This window comes from Meriones unguiculatus, chromosome 5 (assembly GCF_030254825.1).
Source record: "Meriones unguiculatus strain TT.TT164.6M chromosome 5, Bangor_MerUng_6.1, whole genome shotgun sequence".
NCBI lineage: Eukaryota > Metazoa > Chordata > Mammalia > Rodentia > Muridae > Meriones > Meriones unguiculatus.
In genome coordinates this window covers 112,638,007-112,653,831 of record NC_083353.1, presented here as the reverse complement: position 1 = coordinate 112,653,831, position 15,825 = coordinate 112,638,007, and the positions used below count along the sequence as shown (strand labels likewise).

The following is a 15,825-nucleotide window of genomic DNA, read 5'->3' as shown; positions in this document are numbered from 1 at the left end:
CTTCGCGTAGAAAGGCAAAGCAACAAGAAAAGATGGCGGTGTGTTCGCCGCTGTGAGGAATAAAGGGGAAACACGTACCCCGGAGAAAGCTCTGGGCAAGGCAGTGTTACGCCACGCTCCCAAAGTACGTGGGAGCCTGTCTCTTCCATGATACAGGCCCACACAGCCAGCCGTCCATCACACTCCCCCTTATCGCTGCTTGGACGGTCCAGGAGGTGATGAAATCAGCTCCGGCTGGTGTCTGTCTCCTTTAGAAGGGAAACAGACCCTGCGATGGAGTCTAGGAGCTATCCTCTTTCGCTGCAGAATCCGTTTAGAAACTTCTGGGCTTAAGCACCGCCATCCCAAGCAGAGCAAGACGAGCCTGGGAGTCCCGAGCGTCTAAGGGCTGCCCAGCCCGTGGACCCATAAAGAACGATTCGAGTACTGATTTCTGTCACAGCCCTAGAACCTGAATCATTTCCTGTCCAAGTGCTTCTGTTTCACAGGGCGGGCTCCTTCCTCACCCGGGCTTCTCACCCTGCTGGCACTCAGCCCTCTGCGCTGAGCGCCCAAGGCGTCTGGGAGAGATGGCTGACAGTTCTGTCTATTACACACTAGAGCAGCCTGCCGCACCTCAACACCAAGATGACTCCACACCGAAGCCCAGAGGTGAGGTGACCACATCAGCCCTGAAGCCTGTGCCAGGGATGAGAGGAGAGGAGAATAATCGGGAGGGAAGGGTGCAGACAGTTGGGGACCATGTGAAGAAATCCTTGGGGTTCAGTGCGCAGTGCTGTTAGGGACTGTTGGCGTGGAGTGGAGCTGTGATTGGGTCTCAGATAATTCCCCCCTAGGCTCTCACTCTGGGAGCCCACCTAATGCCCAGCAATGGCAAAGCTATCTTTTTGTTGTTGTTCATTTTTTCCCCTTTATTCTTGAGGATTTTTGGACACTTAGGCAAGCACGTTGTTCTCTCTTGATCCTGATCTATCTGAAGTCGGAGCTTTGCAAGAGAATTTTGTCTGAAGTCAGGCTTGGAGCAATCTACTTTAACTGTTGAAATCTCACCATCTCTGTTTCCCTAACCATAGAGTGAAGAAAGCAACATTTGTTGTTGTTTTGTTTTGTTTGCTTTTTTTCGAGACAGGGTTTTTCTGTGTAGCCTTGCCTGTCCTGGACTCACTTTGTAGGCCAGGCTGGCCTCAAACTCACAGAGATGTGCCTGCCTCTGCCTCCATGAGTGCTTGGATTAAAGGCGGAGAAACCCTCCCTGTCTTAGAGACAGGAGATAATAATAAATAATGAAAATGTCATCTACACTACAAGTCTGGTGTATTTTTAATTTTAATTTTATTTTTTTAAGGCAGGGTTTCTCTATATAGTCCTGGCTATACTGGAACTTGCTCTGTAGATTGGGCTGGCCTCAGACTCACAGAAATCCACCTGCCTCTGCCTCCTGAATGCTGGGGTTAAAGGTGAAATCTATTTTTGTTGTTTGTTCCACTATAATACTAGAGAATTGGGATTCATGAGTCAAAATATTTATCATGCTGAACTCTTTATGAAGGTTCGCTCACTATGAAATCACCTTAAGAACTTGAGGACTTTTTCATAGATACAAATGTATAAGAATAAATCTATCTGAAATTTGAGTAGGCACATGAGACTAAAATAGGAAAATTCTATTTTTAATAATAGAAAAATATTAAATATTAAATTTAAATTTTAATAATATAAAAAATTTTATTTTTAATAATATTTTTCTGATTTTCCTATATAAATTCTCTTTCTTTCTGAGACAGAATCTCAGGTAGCCCAAGCTGGCCTTGCATTCGCTCAGATGCAAGGATGGCCTAGAATCACTGATTCTTTTGCTTCTGCATCCCAAGGGCCACCATTACAGGCGTGGGCTATCACACCCAGCTTCAGAATAATTGTTTTATTTAAAGCTAACCAAAAGTCTTTACAATTCTTCTTCACACATGATTTTCACACCATCACACCATAATGTGCCTATGGTTTTTAAACAAACATTTGAGAAAAATACTTTCATTTTAAAACTAGAAATTCAGTATTCTCAGAGGAGGCATGCCACATAATTACCATGGCACAATGCTTTAGCCTTAATGCCAAGGCCAACCTAACCTCACTATATGTCCAATAGTTTCTTGCAAAACAAGGTCAGTCTTATCAAGTACTTCTGAGACAAAGGTTATTCTATTTCAGTTTATATTTTATTTACTTAAAATTTGAGCTTGGGGTTTAGATTTGAACGATTAAAAAAAAAGGTTAACAATCTCTTCCTTCTGTTTTTGCTCATAAGCACCCATTTCCTTTTCAAAAGGGAAAACAGTATCAAATGCCTGGATGGACTTCTGTATTTGATCTTGGCGCAAAGGCTGAGAGGTGGTCTTGGATAGACTTTTGTGATATTAAGCAGCTCCTGTTCTGAGGAATGTGTCTTTCTCTTAAGTATATATTAAGAAAAATAAAATCACTTCGCATTGTATTAAAAGAAAATCCCTCTTGAGAAGCCACAAATTTAATGGATATCAATATATTCTGCTGGTCCTTTGTTGATAAACTTTAGATATTTGGTCAATAAAATTAGACATCTGGCCTTTTCTTTCTATAGACGCTGCTGCCACAAGCAGCCATATGAGCAGGATATTTTGTACATGTGTGAGTATCTAGAAAAACGTTTCCTGACCAGCAATTGCTGGGCCAAAAGGCAAAATGTTTTGCAGCTCCGGTAAATAATGCCAAATTGTCCTTCGGTCCCTTAAAGGCAGAGACTGTCACTAGCTCACTGTCTGTGTGTGAGAACAGGCAAGGCACAGTTGCAAAGGCAAGTGTTCCCTTCAACTTGAGGAAGTGTCCTGCGAGACCACGAGAGGAACCCGCGTGGCCTGGGTCTCGGTCCCTCCAGGCAGAATTGCTTCAAGACACCTGAGTGTCTGGGTCTGACGCCAAGGTCTTGCTTTGGATTGTGCAGCTGTCTTACACGGGCGCCGCTTTCCCTGCCTCATGATGGTGGCTTTGGGGCTTTTGACTGCCATCCTCGTGAGTTTACTGTTGTACCAGCGGATCCAGTGCTGCGGTAAGCGCCCCCCCCCCCCCGATTAACCTTTCACCTTACAGTATAAGGCGAGATGACAGGGTTTCACAGACTGCTAGAGGATTCTCAGGCTTCAGCCCCACTCTCCGCTTCCTAGTTGAGTCCTAACTCTTGGCAGAGAAATGACCACAAAACGCCATTGAGAGCCTGGAGAGCCTCACCAGGGTGCCGTGGGCAGCCTTCCCTCAGGAAGTGACCTAATCTTCATGTGACGAGGAAGGCTCGCTCCACTTCCTAGTTCCCCATCCAGAATGTGCAGCGACACCGCAGCTGTACATCCGTGCGTCTGCTGCGGCGGATCGGCGTATGCTGATAGTGTGCGGATGTGTCTCAAGGACGGAGAAAATGGATGGATTGTGGGGCCTTATTTCCCGAGATGTTTCCACAGTGCCCACTCATTTCAAGCACTTTAAAGCTGTGAGGACCCTATCTTCCGGGGGGACCCGGCAAGGAGAATTCTCTCACTTTTCACTTACCGTCTAATGCGCTTTTCTGGCAGAAACAAATTGTGTTCAGCTAAGTCATTTTTGCCGAACGGAAGGATTCCTCCCCAACTCCCCAACTTCTATTGGTTCCAGATGATCGCATCTGTTGGCTCCTTCTGGTTTGTTTCCTTGAATGATTCTGAACATGTGACCTCATGAACTCAGAGAACTCAGTTCCGAGATCTGCAGCACAAAACGGGTGCAGTCCTTTCTGCAGTGTGCTGTGTATCGCTGCATACAGATGACATTCAGTTCCAGGCCGGATGTTCTAGGCCTCCCTAAACCTTAGCTTGAAAAGGGCAAGGCAAGGTGGACAGTGGAGGTGCCGTGTTTTCTTTACTTGCCCGGATCACTGGTCCATCGAGATGTGAACTGTGTATCCTCTCTTCTTCTAGGCTCCAAGGACTCTGCGTGTGCCCGCTGCCCCAGATGCCCCAACTTCTGGATGAGGAATGGCAGCCACTGTTACTATTTCTCCCTGGAGAAAAGGGACTGGAATTCTAGTCTAAAATTCTGTGCAGACCAAGGCTCACATCTGCTTACGCTTCTCGACAACCAGGAAGTGGTAAATAAAAACATGTAGAAAATAGAGAGCTATTTCTCCCTCCTTCCTTCCTCTACCCTTACCCATTCTTTCCCTCCTTTTACGTGACATCTTGCTATGTAGCCCAGGCTGGCTTTGAACTTGTAATCTTCCTGCCTCAGCTTCCTAGCTCTTTGTGTGTGTGTGTGCTCTTTGTATGTGTGTGTGCTTAGATATTTATTTGTGTTTATAAGTGTGTGTGTGTGTGTGTGTGTGTGTGTGTGTGTGTGTTTGAGACAGGGTTTCTCTATGCGGCCTTGGCTGTCTTGGACTCACTCTGTAAACCAGGCTGTCTCGAACTAACAGCGATCCACCTGCCTCTGCCTCCCTGAGTGCTGGGATTAAAGGTGTGTGCCACTACGCCTGGCTGTGGTGTGTGTATTTGAACATTTATGTATTTTTTATTTCTGTGTGTGTTTGTCTATATGTGTGTGTGCATGTATGAGGTGAGAGGATGGTAAGCATTTCAGAAAAGAACTGGGCCGAGAACACAGACCTAGTTAAAAGAGGCCTGAAGTCCTGAAACACACAGGTCCAGCAAAGAGGCAGTGGCTTCTATACAGGAGTCACAGGAACTTGGGAGGTGGGGGAAGGAGACAGGGCACAAGGACAAGGATTTGCCGCCAAACTACAGACACAGCAGCAGCAAGTCATGGTACAAGACAGCGGCCCAGAGAATTGGCTACAGCAGCCATGACACCATGGACCGAGAGGTGTCTGGGCGTTGGGGCTATCTCTGTGTTTCTGTGTGCCTGGAGGAGGGCAGGGCTCTAGAGGGACTGTGTTTTTCTTTTCTTATGATTTCTGGGTCATGTGCCCACTGTGGAAAATACTCAATCGACCTAAATCGGCCGCGTTTCCAAAATTAGACTGTTTGCTTTTGAACCCAGAGCCCTTGGTTCCAGTCAGCGTTGGAGGATGTCTAGTGCTTGTATTTAATAACAACTACTAGTAAGTCCACATCCTTGTGGACTCTTGCTTGATTCTCTCTCTCTCTCTTTTTTTCATCTTTTGTCAAAGTCTATAAAACCAAAATGACCTGTTCCAATCGGTAGAGTCCATTGTCCCACTATTGTTACTCTCTTGTTCTCCAGGCAAGACTTACTGTATCATGGAATGAGCAATATTCCCAGTTTCATGCATAGGTCTGGAAGAGTCAGATTTAAAAATGAAAACCTGGGCATGGTGACACGTGTCTGTAATTCTACCATAGAGGTGGCTGAAGCAGGAGCATGTGTTCCGGGTCAACCTGGGCTACACGGTGAACCTCTGTGCAGCTATGCAAGTCTGTTAAAATAGAACAGTTTCAGGCCAGCCAGATGGTTCAGGGGTGCTTGCCACCAAACCTGACAACCTGAGTTCGGTTCCTGGAACCCACACGGTAGAGGGATAGAACTGGCTCCTGCACGTTGTCCTCCGCCTTCCACACATGCTCGCTGTGGCTTGCCCCACATTCCCTGACACAAATAAGCAAATAAGTGCAATTGAAAAGGTTAAAAGTTTTAAACTGACGTTTCTTGGTGTAAAATACTCCCAAAGAATTAATTTGCTATAAACAGAGGCTAGATGGTTATTATCAACCCCCCCCAAACACATACACACACATACACACACACACACACACACACACACACACACACCAAAAAACTACGTAGTTAACTTCTTTTCAGCCCTGTCCTGAGCCTGGTTACAGCTATTTAGAATCATGTGAACAATCTGTTTCGATTATTTGTTTGTTTGTTTGTTTTGACTCCCGATGTCCTTTTGAGTTTACTTAAGGCTCACTTAAAGTAGAAAATCCAACTGTTTCTAGATCTCAGGAGGACTCCTTATTGCTCTTCAAGTTAATACTTATATGCATTGCTTTAAGCTCTTTACCTTTAAAAGTGTTTGAAGAAAAACATTTCACATGAAGAAAAACATTTTTTGTGTGTTTTTCGGAAACAGAAGGCGTTCTGTTTAAAAACACACATCCTGTGTGTCTGGGGTTCATTGGCACCTTGTGCTTTCTGTTGTGCCGTCAGCACATTAACACTGTTTCATTTCTTTTCTTCCATTTCATGCTAAATTACTCTAGGTAATCGTTAAAATTTGTGAAATATTTAAGTTTTAGAGATTATTTAAAATCCTGATTTATCCTAATATTGCTTAAATCTTTTCAAAATCTTAAGATAAAATTTTACCTATGTTTAATTATTACGAGCCATGATTATATTCACATCAATTATTTTTCTTTGGGTAACTTGGTTATGTTTTAGTCATTAAAACTGTGCTGATTCACCAAAAGATCTTACTATTTAATAGTTCTGTTGTGTAACTGGCTCTCCTCAGTATGTATTGAAACACCTCAGATGCACTCCATGGACCATATTAATTTGAAAACTTAAGGAGTGTACTTTTGTGCCTTAATGGTAGCTTCATCTAAATTATCTATAAGTTGTGTGTATATAAAAATACATATTTACATATAGATTATTATCCATCAACCTATTCACACACACACAGACACACACATATGTGATCGATTTACCACTGAACCGCAACCCCAGCCCAAGAAATGCAAGGCTTTCTTAGAGAGCCAGGGAAGAAACCAGCCAATACACATTCTCTTTTTAGCAAGTGGGTTTAGAAATGCATGAAGTTTCAGGCCATCCCGCACACTGGAATGTCACTTCTTCCCAGTCTCTTTCTCCTTCATTCTTTCTTGCTACCCCAGCATGCACACTTAATAATCGTAAGAGGCAAAGGGCGTGGAGATTTGTGTTTAGGAGGATTTTGCCTGACTCCACAGTTTATAGTTCCATAAATACTTATTGGATATAGTGTCCTATATTTTTTCAAGGTTCCAGGAAGCTTGTAAACAGGAGTTCTTGCCATTATAGTTGTCTGTTAGAGGGGACAGACAACTACAGTCATAAATAAATATGGTAATTCGTGCTTTGGAGACGATGCTCAGTTTAATGTATAGTGACTGTGGGCAGCATGGGGGGGTCCTGAGGACCCATCAGGAGTAGGTCTGAGACCAGCACAATGACAGCCAGCGACAGTCGAGGGGAAGGGCATTGTAACGGAGTAAAAGCTGTGCAAAACCCTAATGCAAGAATGGTCTTGGCCTGTTACAAAAACCAGAAAAAAGGTAGATGGGGCTGAAAGCTGGTGAATAAATGGTTGGCAAGGCCCAGACCATGCAAGCCTTCATATGTGTAGCAAAGAGTTTAGGTTTTGAAACCCCAAGAAGAGAAAATGGAGGTGATTCTGGCCTTAGTAAATAGCACAGAGGAATTTTCAACTGTCTGCTGCCCCTGGGTGTGCGGAGAGAGTTTATTCTTCACTTGACTTTCTTCTTGTGGTGAGGATGCAGGCAGACAAAGGAAGGCCATCAACAGCGGAGCCTAGAACTTTTTTTCTCTTCAGCCACCATCTTCCAGGAATAGAATAAAAATGACAGCCAAATGGGACACTTAGTAGCATCATGATAACAATAGAGTTGAAATTTTATTGGGTTTTCCCGCTTTCTGAATAATTCTGGATAATTTTCTCCAAAAGAAATTGTTCAACAAAGGCTAATCTAAAATGCCATAAAAAGTAATCTGGTCCAAATTCAATTAGTTAAGCTGTCACTGGAAAACACTAAAAATGCAATTAGTCATTCTATGAATGCTCAACCTTACAACAAAATTAGTCTTCTTGGATCTTTTTCTTTGTTCTGTTTATTGTGTTGGGCGTGTCCCTGAGGGCAGAAACATCTTCATTTGATTGTACCAGTGTGCAGAACAAAGCATCCTTTATCCCACCCTAATGGGTAGCACAGCACAGATATGGGTATACTGAGTTTAACTCTATATTATGGACCATTGAAAAATGAGAGCCAGCTGGGCTCCATGGTAGTGCACACCTTTAATCCCAGCACTCTGGGAGGCAGAGGCAGGTGTGTCTCTGTGAGTTCGAGGCCAGCCTGGTCTACAAAGGGAGTTCAGGACAGTCAAGGCTACACAGAGAAACCCTGTCCTGGGGGGTGGAAGGGGAAGGAAAGGAAAGTAAGAGTCTTGTGTGGCTACACAAGCATGTCTCTTTGAGGGTAACTGAGCCTGGTGTTTTGGATGATGAGTAAAATGAGTGCTTCTGCGGCAGGGTTGAGCTTCTTTTTTGCTGAATACCTATCAGGCTCCATCTCGTCAGAAAGGAAGTAGCACTGGAAGGTGGAGCTGCCCCTGGGATCTTATCTGTTATACTGTGAGAGTGTGCTTGTAAACTAAAGGTCAGCTCTGGAAAGTGGCTCCTTGAGATAAACAGATTTCTATTAGAACTCAGAGCCCCATTAGAATTAGAAGCGAAAGAGGGGTTAGTTATCTGGAGTGGCTGTTTGCCTCAACTCCCTCACTTCAATAAAATCCCCTAGAGCGGATGGCTTGAACAGCAGACACTTAACAGCTTTGGAGACTGGGCTCTGAAGCCAAGGTTGTTGCTCAGAGCCCTTTCCAGCTCACTCAAGGCTGTCTTTCCTTGTGTCCTCACTTTAGAGAGAGCTTCATCTCTGGTCCCTCCTTATTTGGGGGGCATCATCCTTACGACCTCACCTACGCCTAATCAATTCCTAGCTCTCTACTTTCAGACACCATCAGATTGGAAGTTTGGGTTTCAACATATGAATTTTGAGGTACTTAAGTATCCGGTCCTCTCCCAGTTTTGAGAGAAAGTTTAAGAATGGTGACGATGCAATTCCCTCAAGGGGTCTCTGGCATTCTGCGTCTTTGTTATCTTTATTCACCGTCTTCAGTCTCTCCCTCAGAACCTGTTCCGAGAGTACCTGGGCCCGGACTTTTACTGGATTGGCTTGAGGAACAATGATGGCTGGAGATGGGAAGGTGGCTCAGCTCTAAGCTTAAGGTAAGTTGTTTGAAGAGTGAGGACAGTGAAAGAAGAGGAAAAGGGGGGTGGGAAGACCTGGGGCTCTGGAAACAGAAGGAAAACGGCAGACAGCAAAGACTGGAAGGGAGAGATGATAAACAGACAGGAATTGAACAGTGGTGTTCACAGGAGGGGACAGAAATGTGGGGACATTTTCAAGAGGCCAATAAACCGTTTATTCTCCTGCCGTTTGGGGACCTGAGGGAATCTAGGAGGAGATGGTTTTTGTTCAATGTTTTTCTCTCACCCCTTTTAAGTCTTCTACTGTGCATGTAACCAAAAGCGACGGACTCCTCTGGTTTCCCACAGGATTCTTTCCAACAGCCTGATACAGAGGTGTGGTGTCATCCACCGAGCTGGCCTTCAGGCCTCCAGCTGCGAAGTCCCTTTGCCGTGGATCTGTGAGAAGGTCATTTGCTGATGGACGCTGCCACATGCTGAGCCTTGGATCTGCCCCGTGTCTTTAGAAAGAGGGGGGAACCGGCTCCGTGAATCTTTGTCCACAAATGTGTGTTTAACAAATGCCAAACCTGCTATGACATGCTGCTGTTAGACAGAGAATTAGCATAGCCTCCTGAGGTTGGCATTTTCCTGCTGGGCTTTCTCAGAGACTGCTGAAGTATTTTGTTAGCCATTTAAAGCCTAGATCTGGGCAAATGAAATAGACAGTTTTAACGGGTCTCACTGTAGAAACTCTCATCCCCTCCATCTCTATTCATCCACAGGGGAATGAAACCCTGCCATGTTCAGTAACATGTTACACAGAGATCAACTAGACACAGAAAAGCACTCACGCCATGTCACCAGAGTACAGGAAGAGTGAGAGGATGGGAGAGGTTGATTAACGTTTTGGCCAGACTGCTCTGTAGCTCAGCGAGGTGGCAATAATGATCAACAGTCATCGTATGGCTACCAATTTATTGTGAATTTCAAAATAGCGAGGCGAAAAGACGATGGATGTTTTCTAAGGCCTGGAGGATACATGTGATGAGGGCCCTGTGTCGGTCATCTTGCACCTGTACTGAAAAATTACGCCGTACCCATCAATGTGTGTGCTTACTGTGTATCGATGGAAAGTCAAAGTCAAAAAAGTCACCGTTAAAATAAAAAATTCATTTCTGTTACATATCCATTTTATATCCTGAGCTAATCCGAAGACACGCACATGCCTGTAGTTTTGGGAAGCCCTTTTCGTGTTTCCGTGTGCTGGTGTCAAACACACAGCGTGGGAGACGATGGTGGCCTCCTCCTCTGTGGGTTCTGTCCTAACAGCGGCTCGTGCGTGAAGCTTTGCTCTAAAACACTGCTTGCCGCGAGAAGATCTGACTGTAAGGGGTGGAAAGCAGACAAGGACAGGGTGATGCTTTCCTCTGCCTCAGCTCTTCACACTTACACAGTGATCCGCGCTTAACCTAGTGTTTGAAATAGGCTTACATGAGTGTGGTTGAAGGAGCCAGCGTGTGACGGTTTCTGTCCTCCACAGTGAACGTGAGCCATGCATCGGCTTGGTGACAGTCATTAATCGGATAGTGAGTTGTTAGAGAGGAAACTTTACAGAGGTCATTCGTGTGGTTGAGTCTTGTTCTAATTTCTCAAAAGTGAGGGGACTTCGTTATTTCTTTTTAGGAGAGTTTGGATACAGGTGAGGAGAAAAGGTACCCTTTGAGGCTACACACACACACAGACACACACACAGACACACACACACACACACACACACACACAAAGAAAAAAAAAAACTGAAGTAAATCTTTGTCTTTTGGCAATGCTATGATTGCCACGTTTGTTTTCATAGTTCACCTTTTCACCACTCTATTTCAGTATCTAAGATAATACTTAACCTCAGCAAATACTTAATAAATAAACTGGTGAATGAAATAAGAGAGGTTGTTTTAGAATATATTTAAAATATATTATATACATCATATATACGATATATATAAATTTTATATACTTATACTTTATATATATATAATGTAAATAATTTAATGATATTTATTCTAGTTATTTCTGCTAGCCCATGAATTAGGGGGGTTGAGGGCAAGAAGAGCAGTGTATTCTGTCCTCCTGGCCCACCCAAGTGAGCTGTAAGAAGCTAATACCCTAAAGACAACAGCTACTTCAATTTGGATTTTATGTTCATAGAAGGAAGTGGTGGAGAATCACACCCGTCATTACCCAGTCCCTCAGCTTTGCCCCAGGGTGGGGGTGCTGGCAGTTTATGGGTGTGGCTATTTTCTCCCACTTTGTTAAGGTGATTATGGTGACTCCACCTGGGCCATGGCTTGACTCCTGGAAGGTGTGCAGTTTCAGTTATTTATTCAAAGATAAATGGAGGGGGACAGCAGGCCTGTGAGCTCGCGTTGAGCAGGCAGGAAGCGTACAGTTTCCTGTACGAAGAGTTTGGTTGACCTGCGCTGATTTCTCACGGTTTCCAGTACTAAGTGTCAGCTTTCACCACCTCGTCCCCCGGAGGTGTTAGTATAGAAATTGCTCATTTCCAGCTGGGCATGGTGGTCATGCCCTCCTGTAATCCCAGCATCTGGGAGGTGAAGGCAAGAGGATCAAGAGTTCAAGGCTAGCCTCAGTTAAGTAGTAGGTTCATGGCCAACCTGGACTACATAGAGATCCTGTCTCATAAAACCAAAATGAAACGACAAAAGCTCACATCTTCGTCATTTGTTATTCTTCAGACTTGCTTGTTACTGACTCAGTTCTTTTACCTTCCTGGGTGTAAGGAAGTCTGGAAAGACTCAAACTAACTCTTGCAGGAGAAGCTTAAATCCTGTGGCCGATCAATGACTTTGATGGACAGACAGTATGTGCACATATTATCCAGCACTTGCCAGGCATAGAAAAAAAACATTTCATTTCTTTATATTGAATTTAATTTATTTAATTTGTGCCACACACATGGCACAGTGTGTGTTGAAGTCAGCTCAACTTGTTGAGCTGTTTGCTCCTCCCGCCAGGTGGGGCCTAGGGATAGAACCAGGTTTGGTGGCAGGCATCTCTGTTTGCTGGGCCTTCTCTCCAGCTTGGAATAACACATTTACTTAGGATACTACCAGAATATTAATGAGATTAAGATAGTCAAGGGAGGGAGAAACCTTTGTAGCAGGCATCTGAGACAACAGTTAAAAATGGAAACACAACTGCATATTTTTTAGACAGTTGCAGGAAACAAGGCTTTTGTCTCTTTGTGTTTTTATCATTTTCTTTTACTTTGGTAAATGAAGACATAATTTTTTTGGACCTCGAGTACAGGTATTAGCAGAATGAAACTCCTCAGTGTGTATCAGCGTCTTTATTAGGCCACATGTGTTTCTCATGTCTGTTTTCCCTTCTCAGCGATGCCCACAGCCATCCACCTTCCCTCTGGGGCGTTCCTTTTGTCTGCTCCTATCTTTAGGAAGTGGACAGGTTTGGCCTTTGCTTTATATGTAGCTCAGTGGTTTTCAAAATACACCTCCCTGTCGTTTTACTGTTTTCTGTGATGTTATATTGTTGAGACCTATCCACTCCTGTGTGCAATTAATTCATCCTTTGGCTGTATACATTGTCTTTGTTTGTTTGTTTCATTTATTCTTCTCTCATTAATCACATCCTGACTGCAATTTCCCCTCCCTCTAGTCCTCCTAGCCCATCCCCCACCTCTCCTCTCCTCCAGATAAACTCTTCCTCTGTTTCTCCTCCAAAAATAAAACAAGACAAAAACAAACAAACAAAAACCCCCAAACCAAAAACAAACAAACAAAAAAAGAGCAGGCCTCCCAGAGATAGCCACTAAACAAGCTACAATAAGACCGGCACTAACCCTCATATTGTGGCTGGATGTGGCAACCCAGGAGGAGGAAATGGGTCCCAAGAGCAGGCAAAAGAGTTAGAGACGTCCCACATTCCCATTGTTGGCAGCTATTCAACCAATAAGCTATATGCAGAGAACCTAGCTAAGACCTACACAGGTTCTGTGTTTGCCATTTCAGTTTCTGTGAGCCCCTATGTGCCCTGCTTAGTTTATTTTGTGGGGTGTTTTCCTAGTGTCCTGAATACCTGTGGCTCCTATAATTCTTCCTTCCCCTTTTCTATAGGTTTCCCTGGCACCACCTACTGTTTGACTGTGGGTCTCTGCATCTGCTCCTGTTCGTTGCTGGTGTATCCATTGACTTAATGGTGTATCTCTAGTTTGCCTCTGACTCTCCATAGTTTTTTTTTTTTTTAAGCCAGGATGAATATCTCTACATAACCCTGTTCTTTCTCGACTTAGGAAATGACCCTACAATCTATTGTTTAGATTTCAGGTTGGAGTGTTGGAATTGGCAAAGAGGCGACTGAGAGAAGAGGCAGATACTCAAAGGGACGTGTGCCAGTCCTGGGTTTGCTCACAGTCAGAGACGAACAAACAAACTCTGGCATTTCAGCAAGCAGTCCTCAGACCACTTGTCAGCAATGAATTAAACATGACCCAAAAGAGCACCTTGGGGAAAGAGCAGCTGGTCCAGGTACTAGCCACAAAGCTACAGGATAAACTGATGACAGCAAATACAATTAGTTGTTTTTTTTTTTTTTTCTCCCTGGGCCAAAACTAAAGGATAAACTCCTGGTAGTAAATGAGGTCAGCTAGCTCCTGTCTTTAACACCCATCCAAAGTTTTAAGGCACAGAGGGCAGACCTCAAAGTGAAAGTGACTGTAGCAGAATGAGGTTAATCATTTCTTCTCTGTTGGCCTGAGTAAGCAGAGCATGGGTTTCATGCCTAAGGTTCAAGCCATCCTGGGCAGAATGCAGTTTTCATTCATAAACTGTCTCAATGGGCAGACTCAAGGATCCCAGTTTCTACTTTTCCTAGCTTGTCTGCCAAGCCTCCTTCTGCAACTCTGGTTTCATTAAATCACTCTTAAAATTTCTTCTGGTCTCTCTTTGGTTCATGGTCTGGGACCATGTTGGAGGACAGGTGTCCTTGACCTCAGGCCACCTCACTGTGGTGAGTTCTTTGGCATCAGAAGAATTTCCCAATTTCTTCCATTCTGTTTTCTTGTTGGGGCTTCGGCCGGTTTTCCTGTCTATGCTAACGAGAGCTGTGACCCCTCACCGCTCCTCTCCTGATTGTTTAACTGCAGTACTGCGACTGCTGTTTACTTGCATTAATTCCTGTGATGGCTTGGTGGTCCCTCCCACCCTTTAAAACCAGTGTGAACGCCAGGCCTGGCGGTACAGACCTGTAATCTCAGCTACTTGAGACACTGAGGCTGGGGGATTGAAAGTTCAAGAAGAATGTTAGGCTCCAAAGTGAGTTCCAGGCCAGTCTGTGGGCCTTAGACCTTGTCTCAATGTAAGAAGTAAAAAGAATGTGGCTTCCTGGCATGTGAGAAGGCGGAGCTTCAGTTCCAAAAGAAGAACGAAAGCCAAACCAAACAACACGTACCCACACCTGAAAAACAAAAAAACCTAAACTCGAACAAAGCAAAACTAAAAACCAGTTTGATTGAGGCTCATTTGACATGCAATCATTGGGACATGTTTAAGGGCAAAATCTGGTTCATAAATGGGGCCAAATTATATCTATGTGGCATGGAATGAGCAGCAACATCAAGATACCGTGTACATGGGCGACTCACAAAAGTACCTTTAGATGCTGAGTGAGGCAGACATCTTTAGAGTCAACTCTTGACACACCTTTAAACTGTCTCTAAAGAAATCTGAGCTTGACAGAGGTACTTCTGGCCATCAGTTCAATCCCCTACCCCCCGAGGCAGGGTTTCTCTATGTAGCCCTGGCAGTCCTGGACTTGTTTTGTGGACCAGACTGGGCCCGAACTCACAGAGAGCTGGGATTAAAAGCATGCGTCACTACCACCTGGCCCAGTTCAATTGGAGTGAACTCCTCCCGGCCCTCATCGTTCTTCTTTACTCTGTCCTATGGTGCCTCGGCTTCTTCTCACCAGGTTACTCTGTCTATCGATGCTGGAAAGGAGCAGTGCAGACAAAAAGCATACGCAAGCATTTATGGAATTAACGCCGGGAGGAAGCCCAGATCGGAACGATGAAAGCAAACTACATGGGATGTGGGGCTGGGAGGTAACAAGGTAGCTTAGGGTTTATATTTGCCTAGCCCCGGGTTTAAGACATATTAAAAACACAACAGGTGTCTGTGTCTTTGTTGCTATGGTAGCAGATTAAAAAAATAAGCACTGTAATAATTATATAGAATAATAGTAGATTATTAATAGCCGATTTTTTACAACACCTTGGAGACCCTGAGGGCAGGCCAGCATGCTAACAGATAGATTCCCACGTGGCTGAGCTTGGCCTTGAACTCACTATGCAGCAGACTGTGACTTTGAACTCCTAATTCTCCTAGCTTTACCTCCCAAATGCCTGAACCATGCCCAGCTGAAGTTCCTAATGTATTCTCTGTATAGCTCTTCTTAGACAGACTTTGTAAATGCCCTTTCAGTCTGTGTCTTGCCTTCTAATTCTCTGAACTATGTTTTGTCGGTGTTCTGGGATGATTGAGGAAAGAGGGGCATGGCAGGATGAATTTAGGCACCTCACTGGCAGGGGGCTCAGACTCTCATGTACTGAACTCTGAACCTGCTTTGCAGAATCCTCTTTATAGTTACACCAAAGGCATTTTAGCAAGTCCATCTCTGTATACTGAAACCTTTTATTTGATCTATGAGTTGTCCAAAGGAACCATTACTTAAGTAATTCTCAGCCATACAAGACTTCCTGGTTGACCTGATATGTC

At 44.3% G+C, this 15,825-nt stretch overlaps 1 protein-coding gene across 2 annotated transcripts; it reads left to right on the top strand.

The window, feature by feature from the left end:
• The first annotated feature begins 465 nt into the window (after positions 1–465).
• Positions 466–10,168, top strand: Klrg1 (killer cell lectin like receptor G1). 2 transcript variants are annotated; one of them, XM_021649977.2, is made up of 5 exons: positions 466–651; positions 2,978–3,082; positions 3,981–4,150; positions 8,958–9,055; positions 9,386–10,168. In XM_021649977.2, the coding sequence occupies exons 1-5, from the start codon at positions 570–572 to the stop codon at positions 9,495–9,497; spliced, it is 567 nt and encodes a 188-aa protein (XP_021505652.1). In that variant the 5' UTR covers positions 466–569; the 3' UTR covers positions 9,498–10,168. The 2 variants fall into 2 exon arrangements, with proteins under 2 accessions (XP_021505652.1, XP_060239343.1); XM_060383360.1 differs by having other exon boundaries at positions 8,946–9,055.
• The last annotated feature ends 5,657 nt before the right edge of the window (positions 10,169–15,825 follow it).

Bases quoted from the DNA above. Each gene is read 5' to 3' on its own strand.
- Klrg1 (XM_060383360.1), top strand. From the start codon at position 570: ATGGCTGACAGTTCTGTCTATTACACACTAGAGCAGCCTGCCGCACCT. The intron at 652-2,977 runs GTGAGGTGACCA...TGGATTGTGCAG, and splicing joins CTCCACACCGAAGCCCAGAG to CTGTCTTACACGGGCGCCGC. The intron at 3,083-3,980 runs GTAAGCGCCCCC...CTCTTCTTCTAG, and splicing joins CCAGCGGATCCAGTGCTGCG to GCTCCAAGGACTCTGCGTGT.